Source organism: Carassius carassius, chromosome 42 (assembly GCF_963082965.1).
Source record: "Carassius carassius chromosome 42, fCarCar2.1, whole genome shotgun sequence".
In the NCBI taxonomy this organism is placed as follows: Eukaryota; Metazoa; Chordata; class Actinopteri; order Cypriniformes; family Cyprinidae; genus Carassius; species Carassius carassius.
The window spans coordinates 901,408-915,359 of record NC_081796.1 but is presented as its reverse complement, the minus strand read 5'-3'; the positions used below and the strand labels follow the sequence as shown (position 1 = coordinate 915,359).

General features: G+C 43.5%; 1 protein-coding gene and 1 non-coding gene across 2 annotated transcripts; one reads left to right on the top strand and one right to left on the bottom strand.

The window, feature by feature from the left end:
• Positions 1-938: 938 nt before the first annotated feature.
• On the top strand, positions 939-1,102 carry LOC132124525 (U1 spliceosomal RNA). Its single transcript, XR_009426778.1, has one exon. It is a non-coding gene; the product is annotated as a U1 spliceosomal RNA (small nuclear RNA).
• A 6,705-nt stretch (positions 1,103-7,807) lies between these two features.
• On the bottom strand, positions 7,808-10,422 carry LOC132123888 (THAP domain-containing protein 10-like). Its single transcript, XM_059534580.1, has 5 exons — positions 10,022-10,422; positions 8,914-9,055; positions 8,514-8,736; positions 8,288-8,414; positions 7,808-7,999 (listed from the first exon to the last, which is right to left on the bottom strand). Exons 1-5 carry the CDS (start codon positions 10,373-10,375, stop codon positions 7,808-7,810), a joined length of 1,038 nt encoding a protein of 345 aa, XP_059390563.1. The 5' UTR covers positions 10,376-10,422.
• Between the last annotated feature and the right edge of the window lie 3,530 nt (positions 10,423-13,952).

Genomic DNA, 13,952 nt, shown 5'->3' with positions numbered 1-13,952 from the left:
CTGTCAAATACACAAATTACATAAACACAGTTGGTTCTGTCTAAAAAAGTAGGCTAGGGGTAGTTGTGACAGCAGATGCAACATAAATTAATATTTAATACGATAAACTAATTTCAATCAGGGCACACAAATATGTGTGTATGCAGAAAAAAGCTCTGTCTATGCTATATCCTCCGGTACGGTTTGTGTCAAGCCATTCATTAGTCTGGTTGTTTGATGAGAAAGAGATTAAATGTAGTTGTAATAATCCTGACTACTACAGATTGACTACTACTTTTCTGTTGCATGGAACTGAGAACTGATGGCTTGATCTACACTGTACACGAAACCTGCAAAAACAACAAATAAATACCATATTTTTTGGACTTTAAGTCGCACCTGAGTATAAGTCGCATCAGTCCAAAAATACTTCATGACGAGGAAAAAAACATATATAAGTCGCACTGGACTATAAGTCGCATTTATTTAGAACCAAGACCCAAGAGAAAACATTACCGTCTCCAGCCGCGAGAGGGCGCTCTATGTTTTCAGTATAGACTACAGGAGCACTGAGCAGTATAGAGCGCCCTCTCACGGCTGGAGACGGTAATGTTTTCTATTGGTTCATTTCTCTTGGTTCATTTCAAATTAATTTTGATAAATAAGTCGCACCTGACTATAAGTCGCAGGACCAGCCAAACTATGAAAAAAAGTGCGACTTATAGCCCGGAAAATACGGTAAATATATAAATGGATAAATATATTAATTCAGAAGTCCACATATTCCTCCAAATATAAAAGTATAAATAATTAAATGTGCCAGGAGATAAATAAATAAAACCAATGTTGGAAATGAAAGAAAACAATTTAAAGGAAATTCTAAACTGAAAGGTTTCATTTGTTCCTTCAAGAAATTTATTCATTTTTGAATGTATCGCCCTATTTTATACTTACCTGGTATACTTACCTGGCAGGGGAGACACCATGATCAAGGAGGCGGTTCACCCAGGGCGAGGCTTGTCTATTGCACTCCGGCCATGCTGACCCCTGCGAATTCACCAAATGCGGGAATCTCAACTGCATAATTTATGGTAGTGGGGGACTGCGTTCGCGCTCTCCCCTGAATTTTTTTTTTGGGAAGTCGTGGCCTAATGGTTAGAGAGTCGGACTTGCAATCGAAGGGTTGTGGGTTTGAGTCTTGGGCCGGCAGGAATTGTGGGTGGGGGGAGTGCATGTACAGTTATCTCTCCACCTTCAATACCATGACTTAGGTGCCCTTGAGCAAGGCACTGAACCCCCAACTGCTCCCCGGGCGCCGCAGCATAAATGGGCTCTGGGTGTGTGTTCACAGTGTGTGTGTGTGTGTGTTCACTGCTCTGTGTGTGTGCACTTTGGATGGGTTAAATGCAGAGCACGAATTCTGAGTATGGGTCACCATACTTGGCTGAATGTCACGTCACTTTATTTATTTTTCCTAGGTGCAACATGCAAATGAAGGGTGTCAATCAAACATCAGAAGGCATTCTATATTCCACCATTGGCTGACAATGTTAAAAATAGTAGTACCTATGCTATCTGCTGATTATATTCTCTTCAGAGTGGATGCATCTTTACACGCTTTAGGTTAGTTAGCAGCTACATTTGATGTGGGTGTAGATCCTGCCACTATCTCGTTTGTACAGTGAACTGTTAATATAACTTTCAGCCAATGGTTACACAGAGACCGGCTTATGTTTGATTGACACCCTCTCATTTGCATGTGCCAAGGAAAAATAAAAATACGGAAGCTAAATGAATAAACGGTTAATAGGAAGAGACAACTTTCAGTTTAGCATTTCCTTTAAAGGGATAGTTCGCCCAAAAATGAAAATTCTGTCATCATTTACTGACCCTTAAGTTGTTTCAAACCTGTATGAATTTATTTTTTCTGCTGAACACAAAATATGATGGTCTTGAAAAATTTCGGTAACTAAACAGTTGATGGACCCCACTGACTTTTTTTTTCCTACTATGGAAGTCAATGGGGTCCATCAACTGTTTGGTTACCGACATTTTTCAAAATATCTACATTTTTTTCTAATTTCCCCCAACATGTTTTATTTATTAAATTATTTATCCCCTTGTCCATTTATGTGGATAAAGTGGATTTATGTATTTATTTGCATTATTTATTAGTATTTATTTTACTATACTGACTATAAAGGCTTAATAAGGTGTTTTTGTATTTTTAGATATGTGCCCGACTGAAGGAGATGTACCCCAAATTTCAAGAAATAAAGGGGGGTTGGCTTCCCTATAAACCTTCAGGTAATCACCAGGGACAAAACATTTAGTAAAAACTGACCCTGATCTCAAAAATACAGATAGCATTTAGTTTTTTTCTGTATTTTTGTACAATGGTATTTTTTATTTCCCTTACTTTTATTTTAAGGATTTACCGAGACATCCTGAGTGTACAACCCAAACGAATAGTGCATATTAAGGGTTAAAATGCAGATTTTTTTTTGTATTATGTCACTGTCAAAAAATAAAAACTAAATTAGCATTGTAATGTTATATGTATTCAAATTTCCTTTTTTTCTTAAATGCATTAACACTTAAATGGTGATGAGGGGACATGTTTGGTTTCTCAGAATGGGCCTTTTCTTTGTAATTTGGCTATTAGCATGTAACATTTAGCATGTAACAAATATATATTCTGCTGAAATGAACAAAATTACTCGAAAAAAAAATTTGTTCTTTTTGATGAACTTGTTTCAAAGATCCGAGTCAGTAAAATGATCCGAACTTCCCACAACTAATTGTTATGAGATCCTCTCAGCCGTGCAATAAAGCATATTCAAAGGCATTGCCTGAAGTCTCTCTGAGTTATCTGCTGCGCAGCAGTTTAGTGGGACACTAAAGACCTTAACCCTAGGAAATAGTGTTCATAAGGTGTGAGACATCTTCTGACTCTGCAGTGTCAATTGGTCGTGCACTAAAGGACAAACAGTGTTATTTATTAAATGCCCCCCAATGCTCGCACTGGACACATACAGTTTAGCTTCTCTTGGTCTGGCTCCCGAAAGGGAGGAGGACAGAAGGCCTGCAGTACGATAGGTTGTGGTGTGACAGAGGGAACCTTCGGAACATAACCCGCTCGAGGGTGTAAGAATGCTTTGGCCATACCAGGGGCAAAGTCTAGGTAGGTAGGGGCCACCGAGAGGGCCTGGAGATCTCCAACTCTCTTTAGAGAGGTGATTGCCAATAACAGGGCAGTTTTAATTGTTAGATGTCTGTCTGAGATGTCTTGAATTGGCTCGAATGGAGCTTTACAAAGAGCCTCTAGCACCACAACCAAATCCCAGGGGGGAACACGGGACCGTACTGGAGGTCTCAGCCTCAGTGCACCTCGGAGGAAACGTGTAACTAGGGGGTGTCTACCCACTGACTGATCATTGAAAGGGACATGGAAAGCAGCTATGGCCGCCACGTAAACCTTTAAGGTGGAGTGGGATAACCCCGCAGAGAGCCTGGCTTGTAAAAACTCCAGAACTGTACCAACTGGGCAGTTTTCTGGGTCAAGCTGGCGGTCTCTGCACCATGAAGTGAAGAGTTTCCACTTCAGGGCGTACAGTTTCCTCGTAGCGGGAGCTCTGGATTGGAGTAGGGTCTCAACAACCTCGGTTGAGAGACCAGCTGCTAACAGTTGTGCCCCCTCAGGGGCCACACCCACAGCTTCCACAACTCCGGGCGAGGATGAATTATCATGCCCTGCGCCTGTGAGAGTAGGTCTGTCCTGATCGGTATCTCCCACGGAGAGCCGTCGAGGAGCGAGACTAGATCTGAGAACCATGGTCGGCCCGGCCAGAACGGGGCTACTAATAACAGACGGACCCCGTCCTGGCGTACTCTCGCCAGAACTCCCGGGAGCAGAGCGATAGGGGGAAAAGCGTACAGACGAAGCCTCGGCCAGGTCTGTACCATAGCGTCCAGTCCCAGAGGAGCTGGATGAACTAGAGAGAACCAGAGGGGACATTGCGATGTCTCCTGAGTCGCAAAGAGGTCCACCTGGGCTGTGCCAAATAGTCTCCATATCTGCTTCACCACCTCGGGGTGAAGCATCCATTCCCCGGGCCTCGGCCCCTGCCTCGACAGTATGTCTGCTCCCACATTCAACCTCCCAGGAATATACACTGCTCTGATCGAGAGGAGTTTGCCCTGGGACCACAGAAGGATCTGGTGTGCCAGCTTGTACAAGGGGCGTGAACGCAGACCCCCCTGGTGATTGATATAAGAGACCACTGATGTGTTGTCGGTGCGCACCAACACATGGTGACCTCTCAGGTCTGGGAGGAAATATTTCAATGCTCGATAGACTGCTAGCATCTCTAGGCAATTGATGTGCCATGTCAGATGGCGATCGCTCCACAGACCGCGGGCAGGGTGGCCACTCATGACCGCACCCCAACCGGTGAGGGACGCGTCTGTCGCTAGCGTTACACGGCGACAAGGAGCTCCCAGCACCGTGCCCTGATTCAAGAACCAAAGTTTCTTCCACATGTCTAAGGCACGAATGCGCCGCCGCGTGACCTTGATAACTCGAAGTGGATTTCCCCTCGGGGAAAAGCCCTTGGACTTGAGCCACCACTGTAGGGGTCTCATGTACAGCAGGCCAAAAGGTATCACGTTGGACGCAGCTGCCATCAGCCCTAACAATCTCTGGAATTGTTTGACAGTGAGTGACTGGCCTTCTTTGACTCTCTCGACTGACGTGAGGATCGACTCGATCCGAGCAGGAGACAAGCGTGCCTGCATCGTGGTCGAATTCCAAACTACGCCTAGATAGGTGGTTCTCTGAACTGGAGAAAGTACACTCTTCTTGGCGTTTAGTCTCAAACCCAGCTCCCCCATGTGTGCGAGAACGACATCTCGATGTCGAACCGCCATCTGCTCTGATTGAGCTAGAATCAACCAATCGTCGATATAATTTAGAATGCGGATGCCCTGCATACGGAGGGATACCAGAGCCGCATCTACACATTTCGTGAACGTGCGGGGTGACAGTGCGAGGCCAAAGGGAAGTACTCGATATTGATAAGCTTTGCCCCCGAAAGCGAACCTCAGAAACCTCCTGTGTTGTGGAAGGATGGATATGTGGAAGTATGCGTCTTTGAGATCTATTGTGACAAACCAGTCCTCAGATCTGATTTGAGCTACCACCTGATTGACAGTGAGCATTTTGAACTTCAGTGGCATAACTGAGCGGTTCAGGAGACGTAAGTCTAAGATCGGACGCAACCCCCCATCCTTCTTTGGAACTATGAAATACCGGCTGTAGAATCCGGATTCCCTGTCTAGAGGAGGGACCACCTCTATGGCCTCCTTCCTTAATAGGGTATTCATTTTGTGTTCCATGACCAGAGCCTGCCGGGGGCCGACCACAGTCGGTGTAACCCCGTTGAACTTCGGTGGTGGATGACCGAACTGATTGCAATAGCCTCTTTCTATTGTACGCAGGACCCACTGAGATACATTTGGCAGTAGCTTCCACGCTGCTAAATAATCTACTAAGGGAATCAATCTCTCGAGACTGACCTCTGGTGTAAGAGGCCCCTGAAGGGGCGGCGAGCATCCCAGCTCCGCTGCGCTCATGGGCGAAAATAACTGGGAGTAGCGCTCGCTGGAGGCCGCTGCGCCCTGAAACTCTGGCAGGGTTGGCAGGCCGACCTCCTGAGGGCACTGAGGTGAGGCGGGCACCGTATAATGATGTGGACCGCGCTCTACCCCAGCAGGGGCTGCCCTCTGGATCCTGGCGTCAGGATCTTTTCGTCGGGGACTTCCGGGCTTCAATGACAGATCTTAAATCGGCTTTCGCCCTAGAAGCCCCCGACTCAGAGCGTCGCTGGGGCCCTCGGTCCCGACGTGGGGGAGCACGAGCGGCGACACTCTGTTTTTGTACTTCCCGGTATGAGGAGCAGGTATGTGGCGTGGTCATCTCCCGCCCAGATGCACCACGAGAGCGACGAGGGAGGATACTCTGGAACGCCGCCGCCTGTTTGCGTGCCTCCTGGAACCTGTCGACGACAGTGTTGACTGTGTCGCCAAACAGGCCCGAGGCTTGAAGCGGGGCGTCCAGGAGGCAGACCCTGTCTCTTTCTTTTATCTCTGACAGGGTCAGCCACAAATGCCTCTCCGCGGCCACTAAGGCTGCCATAGACCGCCCAATTGCGCGAGCGGTCTCTTTAGTGGCGCGGAGGGAGAGATCAGCGGTCTTTCTGAGTTCTTCTATATCTCCAGACTTAATCCCCTCCCCCTCATCGATATCTCTCAGCAGGTCAGCCTGATAAGCTTGAAGGACTGCCATAGTGTGAAGGCAAGCCCCAGCCTGACCTGCTGCCACATAACCTTTGCCCACTAGCGATAATGTAACTCGAAGAGGCTTAGTGGGCAATGTCGGAGCCTTAAGAGACGATGCCGAGCCGGCCGACAGATAGCCCGCGAGCGTCTGTTCGACCCGTGGCATCGCTCTATAACCCCGCTCTCCCAGCCCCATCACGTTGCCATAATATAGTGAATCGGGGCCGAAGAGGCGGGTTGAATAAGGGTGGTTCCACGATCTCGATAATTCATCGTGGAGATCGGGAAAATATGGAAGGCTCCGACGTGGAGGTGGTTGCCTCGGCCGCAGAAAGCGTTCGTCTAGTTTGCTTCTCTGCGGCTCGGTTCGTTTTTCAGCAGGCCATTCGATTTTTAATTTATCTACTGCTCGCGTAACCACCTCCAACAGCTCCTCATACTGGGGCGACAGGGGTGGCGAATCCCCAGCAACCGACTCCACATCGACCTCCTCGGAGGAAGAGAGGTGAAGAGTTGATCCCTCACCCTGGGGGGAAGAAACCGACGAGCGTGCTTCCGAACCCAGGGTTTGGGCGCCGGATCTGGCAGATAAGGAAGGAGATAAGGACTGGCCCGTCTCCATTCCCTCTGACAGATCCACCTGCGATCCCCACGAGTGCAGCAGCCGCTCTGCCTCGGCAGAAGCGGGGCCAGCACCGCGAGGAACGCTGGTGAAGGCTCCCTCCTCGAAGAGAGCCCTCCGGGATCGAAGTGTCCGCATTGGCAATCGCTCGCAATGCGGACAGTCGGCCCCCTCGAGAGCCGACTCAGCGTGCTTCGATCCCAGGCAAGCCACGCACAGACTGTGTGTATCCCCGCTCGTAATGTAGCGAGGACAGGGAGGAACACACAATCTATAACGTGGCTTGGAATCGCCCTTCATATGTTTGGTCTTTTGCTTTTGTTTTGGCATATTGAGCTGTTTTAGCGATCTTTTAATGGCTAAGGGACAGACAACAATAAATAGGACCAACGGGACAGACTTTTGACATGCACACACAGAGCGCTTGCTGACAGACGCGAAGCTGAGGCCAGCTGCACGGCACATGCTTTTATAGCTTCCTGGTTTTATAGCTTCCTAGACGCAGCTCGAGTTCCTGAAAAGGAACTGTTTATTTGGCATTTCTTGTAATGGTTACTGAACATTTAAACATTTATTGAACAAAGACACAGGTTGGAAGTAAACAAATCTATATAAAAAAAATGGTTAGGCACAAAACCTACAAGGAACACTGCTGAAGGGCTAGAACTGAAACGTTTGCACATTGTTTCTTTTGCCTGCAATATTGTGGTCTTACCTGAGGGTCAACTGATCTTTCTCTTTCTCACACACACACACACACACACACACAGTGATGCATGCAAAAGCACATCAAGCAGACACACAGTGAACCCCCCACCCCACACACACACACACAAGCACACACACAGTGATGCATGCAAAAGCACATCAAGCAGACACACAGAAACTGCTCGCACTGATGCACTGCAGGCCAAACAGAGTCAACATTCTTAATGTCTGGGTGGCCAAAGATCCAGTGAAATGAATGGCCCCACTTAACAGGAGGTTGCAGGTTGGCATGTTCCTGTGGAGCATTGGCTGGTTTTGCCAGAAACGGTTGTAGCCACATGATGCACAGTCCTAGATATGTAGAAAAAAAAGAAAAAAAAAGTAATCAACAGTATATCAGGATTCAATATAGATTAAGTACTGTACATTACTGGTCAAAGGTTTCATGTTTTCAATGAAACACACATGACCAATACAGTATAACACTCAAATATGATGCCATCACAAACCAACAGACTTAACCCAGCCTGGTACATACATTGTAAATTAACTGGCAAGACAGTCAGAGCTATCAGATTGCAATTAGATATTCTGATTTATTATATATTCAGATGGCCTGCTGCGTAAACAAAACTGTACCTGCTTGATCTTAACAAAAGTTCCTTCCTGCTGCACGATGCTACTATCTGACCTCTCACAACAGGCCGGACAGATGGCAAAAAGGGCCATCAGGTCCTCTTGGCATACAATGAATTTGTCAATGGCACTACAACAAAAAAATAAATGGGGGGGGGGGTCATTCAAACTACAGTACACAAAAAAAAGAGCATTCAAAATGGTATATATTGGTTTTAAATTATCTCACTTGTGGTGGGGGTCACAAGTGTAAGGTGGCTCCTCATCAAACAAGTCCTCCTCATCCTCCTCATGCATCGGCTCTTCGGGCGCCCATGATAATTCACTGATGACAGAGGCATTATCATCTTCATCTGTCTGTTCTGGACTAGCGAGGGGAGTGGAGGTTTGTGGGCTAAATGACGTCTGTGTGCCCACACTGACCATCTTGGGCTTCAGGTTAACCTGCACAGCTGTGGAGAGGCAGTAAACATACCCAAACATGTGACAATTATGGCAAATCTAAGCGGCTATGTTTTGGTGTAGGCTATGTATTAATTTAATCAATGTGTATGGAAATGTCCTGCTTGCATAGATACTGGCAATGTTTTAGACAGAATATCTACCCCTTAAAAATACCCAAGATTTACCGTGAGACCATCGGGGGGGCTTCAGATAACACTGTGTCTCAGCGTCAGAAGTGGAGGAGGGCAAGGGCTGATCCCCAGTATCGACACTCTCCACAGTGTCTACACTGTCCACGGTCTCCTGCTGTGAGACGTCTGTCAACATCTTGCGAAAACAAATATAAAAAAGGGTCAGCGAAATGCAAGGGTGTAGTGGTGAAATAAGAGGTGGGTACACTATGAATACTTAGATCAGTGATTTGCAACCAAGGGTACACAAGCACATTGCAGGGGTACATGGAAACATTTAATCATTTATTTTCAACTTGGAAGTACTAAGAATTATTTACTTATCATCTTTGAAATGCCAAGACGATAAGTAAATATTCCCAGTCATTGCATAAGTTCATCAATAAAATGGGACGTGTGTGCTACAACTTGTTTCCCAGTGGAAACAATAACCTATGGCACAGCTGTACCAAAATCAAAACAGTGTGAGTGGGTGAGAAAAAGGCTAAGAGGGTACACAAGAGAAAAAACTTAGATTACAGTACAGTGGACCCTGATATGCGCTACTCAATGTTTTAAAAAATACATAAAAGACATTCAGAACATATTTGATGATGTTGAAGGTTACTGTTAAATGTTTACACCAATACTAGTGGTAATAGATGTCTAGAGTACATGTGGTGCATAAACTCTATGAGGTAGTGAATTTACTGAGAGGTAGCTAAACTCTGAAGTGAGAAGTGGATAAACTGTTTCTGACATTGCAGCGGTGGGTAAACTGCGTTTACTTGCGTTTAGCCTCCACTACAGCCCTGGCGACACGGTCACGGTCAAATATATGTGAAAGAGAACCATAGCAGACTAACACAAAACGCAAACACACTATTGTGAAAGCCGCTTGATGATCATCACCACTGATCCAAACACTAGCCATGAAGCTTTCATGACGATATGGACATTTACTACAGGGCAATTTGGTTTTGGCTCATATTCGTGAATCAGGAAATATGCTCTTCTAACGTCTGAGTGATCTTGTTTGTAGTGGAGGCTGTGTCAAAGGGAACATACACACAGAGCTAGCTAACACGCAACTTGTAAACATTAACGTTAGCATGATGCTTACCGTGGCAATAGCTCGCTTGCGGCAGACGGTGGTGTCTCTTGACCTCGGGACAGGGCAAGCAGAGAGGTTTGGATTCACAGACGGCACGGCGGTAGGAATTAACTTTGCCATTTTCTCATTCTTTAAACCAAGTGCGACCATCTTGGCATCCCCTGAGTGGTAATCCTCCTCCTTGAAATGCGCGCTGCATATTCTCGAGTAGGCGGTGACAGAGCTAGCTGAAAAATCTGCCCGCCTAATCTTGACAAATTGCACCCAGCTTCGGAAGATCCCTTTGTCCTTAGGGAAACAATGGACCCTATGTCCAGTTTTGCTGGAGTTCTTGCACCCGGCACAAACACAGCGATACACCATTTTATCTATTTATTATCTACTCTTTCTCTAAGCTATCTGTTATGCTATGCTATGCTATCTCTCACTATCTAGCTATTTTATGTTATGTTATGTTATGTTATTCTATCTATCTATCTATCTATCTATCTATCTATCTATCTATCTATCTATCTATCTGTCTGTCTGTCTGTCTGTCTGTCTGTCTGTCTATCTATCTGTCTATCTGTCTATTTACTTATATATCTGACACTGTCACTCTTTCACTAGCTGCTACTCTCACTACTCGTCTCACTCTCTCTCAATGGCGGGCTTTCGTCTGCTAGCTAGTGCCTCATGTGACGTCATGGAATGCATGCGGGAGAAATAAGAATCATCGCTAACCCCTAAAATATCACCTACTTTTCCTTATTATATTTCTTTTTTGTAATACTTTACAACATCAAATACAATGGATAACTGTTTAAATGTTTATTACCAACTAGAAAAGTGTAAAAAAAAGCAAAAAAAAGCACCATGGCCTTTAAGCAAAAACACATGGGTCAAACTTGTGTGACCCATACGACATCTAGTGTAGACAACTTGATCAAGTCTAGTTTTAAAATTGATAAAAACGTCTGATTGTAATTTGCGAATTAGTTCCATACAATTTATTATTCTTGTACATATTCCACTCTTCTTGCCACTTATTTAAAATATATCGATTAATAATCGGTCTCATATCTGAAGGAGGAATTTGACATTCATTAACTTCCTGATTAAGAGCATCCTTAGCAGCTGCATCAGCTCGTTCATTTCCTGAAAGTCCAACATGTCCTGGAACCCAGCAAAAGATAATACTGAAGAACTGATTTTGTAGATAATCCACTTTTGTTAAGATGCAGTCCACTAAAAGATGATCAGTTTTTAAAGTGTCCAATGCTTGAAGACAAGATTTCGAGTCTATAAAAATTATAGAATTTTTTTGTTGTGCATTTTCAATATGCTCCAAAGCTAAAAGTAAAGCACGTGCTTCAGCAGAAAAAATTGAGCACTGTTTTGGAATACGGATTCCATAGCGTTGATGTCCAGTCACCATTGCTGCTGTTACACTATTTTCCACCTTCGAACCATCTGTGAATATAGGTACGTGAAAAGGAATTGGTTTCTTATGTCCAAATATTGCTGTCTATATACATTTGGATGGGTCACTCCTTTCCTCTGATGAGCCAAATCCAAATTGATATTAGGCTTCTTTAATTTCCAGGGATTGAATTGTATTTGATTTAAAATGTTCAAATTTTTATTTAAGTTCTCCAAATGTGGTTTAATACGAATAGCAAAGGATCTGATGCTTTTAGGTTTGCTCTCATACAAAGGAGTAAATTGTGGGTTGAAGACTGTCGAATAAGCAGGATTGGTTTTATTTGCCTTTATTTTGACAGCATATTGGAGTGAGAGCTTCAATCGTCTATTTTGAAGAGAAGGTTCATTGGCTTCAATGTACAAACTTTGCACAGGCGAAGTTCTAAATGCTCCCAAGGCAAGTCGTAAGCCTTGATGATGTACTGAGTCAAGCATCTGCTTATATGATTTTCTGGCAGAGTCATATATTATGCTTCCATAATCCAGACGGGAACGAATTAGTGTTCTATAGAGTCTCAAAAGAACAATATGATCTGCTCCCCATTTTGTTTTTGCCAATACTTTCATTATATTCATAGCTTTAAGACATTTGTTTTTTAGTGATTTCAAATGAGGAATGAAAGTCATTTTGTTATCAAATATAAGACCCAAGTACTTAATTTCCTCAACAACATTAATCGGTTCTCTATTAATGAAGAGTTCTGGATCATGATTAAGGGATCGCTGGATACAGAAGTGGGTACAAACTGTTTTTGATTTAGAGAACTTGAATCCATTTTCAACTGACCACTGATATATTTTGTGAATACATAACTGCAGTAGCCTTTCAATTGTGCTCATGTTCTTCCCTCTATAACAGATACAGAGATCATCCACATATAGGCTGCAGAATATATTAGATCCGATGATATTCTCAATGCTGTTTATTTATTCTTAATTGATTCTTAATGCTGAAAAGAGTGACAGAGAGAATACTTCCCTGAGGAACTCCAAGTTCTTGTTTGTGAATATCCGACAAGGTGTTTCCTACTTGGACTTTAAAATATCTACTAGCCAATAAATTTAAAATGAAGATGGGTTATCGTCCTCTAAAACCCATGTGGTAAAGTTGTTTTTTTCTAATGAAACCTTCTCTGATATAAGTTTCCAGTCGGATTAATTGATCCAAAGTGCACTTTCCACGTCTAAAGCCACATATAATCACTTATTTGTTTCTTCGATTCCAGTGTCCAAACAAGTCGATTATTTACCATTCTCTCCATTGTTTTACAGAGGCAACTGGTAAGAGCGATTGGTCGATAGTTATTTGGATCTGTATGGTCTTTTCCTGGTTAAGGTATTGGGATTACGGTTGCTTCTTTCCAAGAGGGTGGTATTTGTCCAGAAGACCATACAAGATTGAAGTTATCCAAAAGAAGAGATAATATACTTTGGGGTAAGTGCTTTAAGAATTGATAATGAATTTTGTCTGGACCAACAGCAGGGTCATGTGAACATTTTATAGAATGTATTAGTTCTTCTATCTTAAAAGGTTGATTATATACTTCTTTGTTATCTGAATAGAAGTTCAATTTTTTCCTTTCCTGCTCTGTTCGTATTAACTGGAATTCAGGGAGGCAGTTCTCTATTGACGAATTCTTTTCAAAAGATTCTGCTAATGTATTTGCTATATCCATTTCCTTTGTCTGAAGTATATCCCGTTTTTTTATATGTTGTATATGAGATCCATTTCCAATGCCCTTCATTTTGTGAATCATATTCCAGATCCTCTTCATGGGAGTATAACATATTAAACTTGATACAAATTGTCTCCAGCTTTGTTTCTTTGCTTCATCTATAGTTCTGCGAGTTTGAGCTCTACAAATTTTAAAAAGTGTAAAATTAGTTGTTGATGGCTGTCTATTAAAAAGTCTTTCCGCCTTTTTCCGTGCCCCAATAGCTTTTTTACACTGCTCATTAAACCAAGGGTTTGTCTTACAGTGTGATTTAGAGGACGTCTTTGGAATTGTTTCATTTGCAATATCAATTAACTGTTCAGTAAAAGTTTCTATAGAGTTCTAAGTATCTTGAGTTGCTGAAATAAATTTTTCATAACACATGCTTTCGAAAGAAGGCCAATCTGCTTTCTTAAGTAGCCATCTTGAAAGTCTTTGTTGGGCGTCCGGTTTTGTAAATGAGGTGATAAGTGGAAAGTGGTCACTCCCACATAAATCATCCCAGACCCGCCATGTACAATCTAAAAACATTGTACATCAGCACTGCATATAGTCAAATCAATTGCAGAATAAGTGCCATGACCTCGATGAAGGTAGGTTTTTGTTCCATCGTTAATAAACACAAGTCATTATTATGTATAAAATCTTCCATTCTCTTTCCTTTAACATCACATCGATCTTCTCCCCATAAAGGATTATGACTGTTAAAATCACCCATAAGTATAAATGGAGTCTGCAATTGTGCAACAAGTTTATCCAAT

Bases quoted from the DNA above. Each gene is read 5' to 3' on its own strand.
- LOC132123888 (XM_059534580.1), bottom strand. From the start codon at position 10,375: ATGGTGTATCGCTGTGTTTGTGCCGGGTGCAAGAACTCCAGCAAAACT. The intron at 9,056-10,021 runs GTAAGCATCATG...TGTTTTCGCAAG, and splicing joins GCAAGCGAGCTATTGCCACG to ATGTTGACAGACGTCTCACA. The intron at 8,415-8,513 runs GTGAGATAATTT...TTTTTGTTGTAG, and splicing joins ACTTGTGACCCCCACCACAA to TGCCATTGACAAATTCATTG.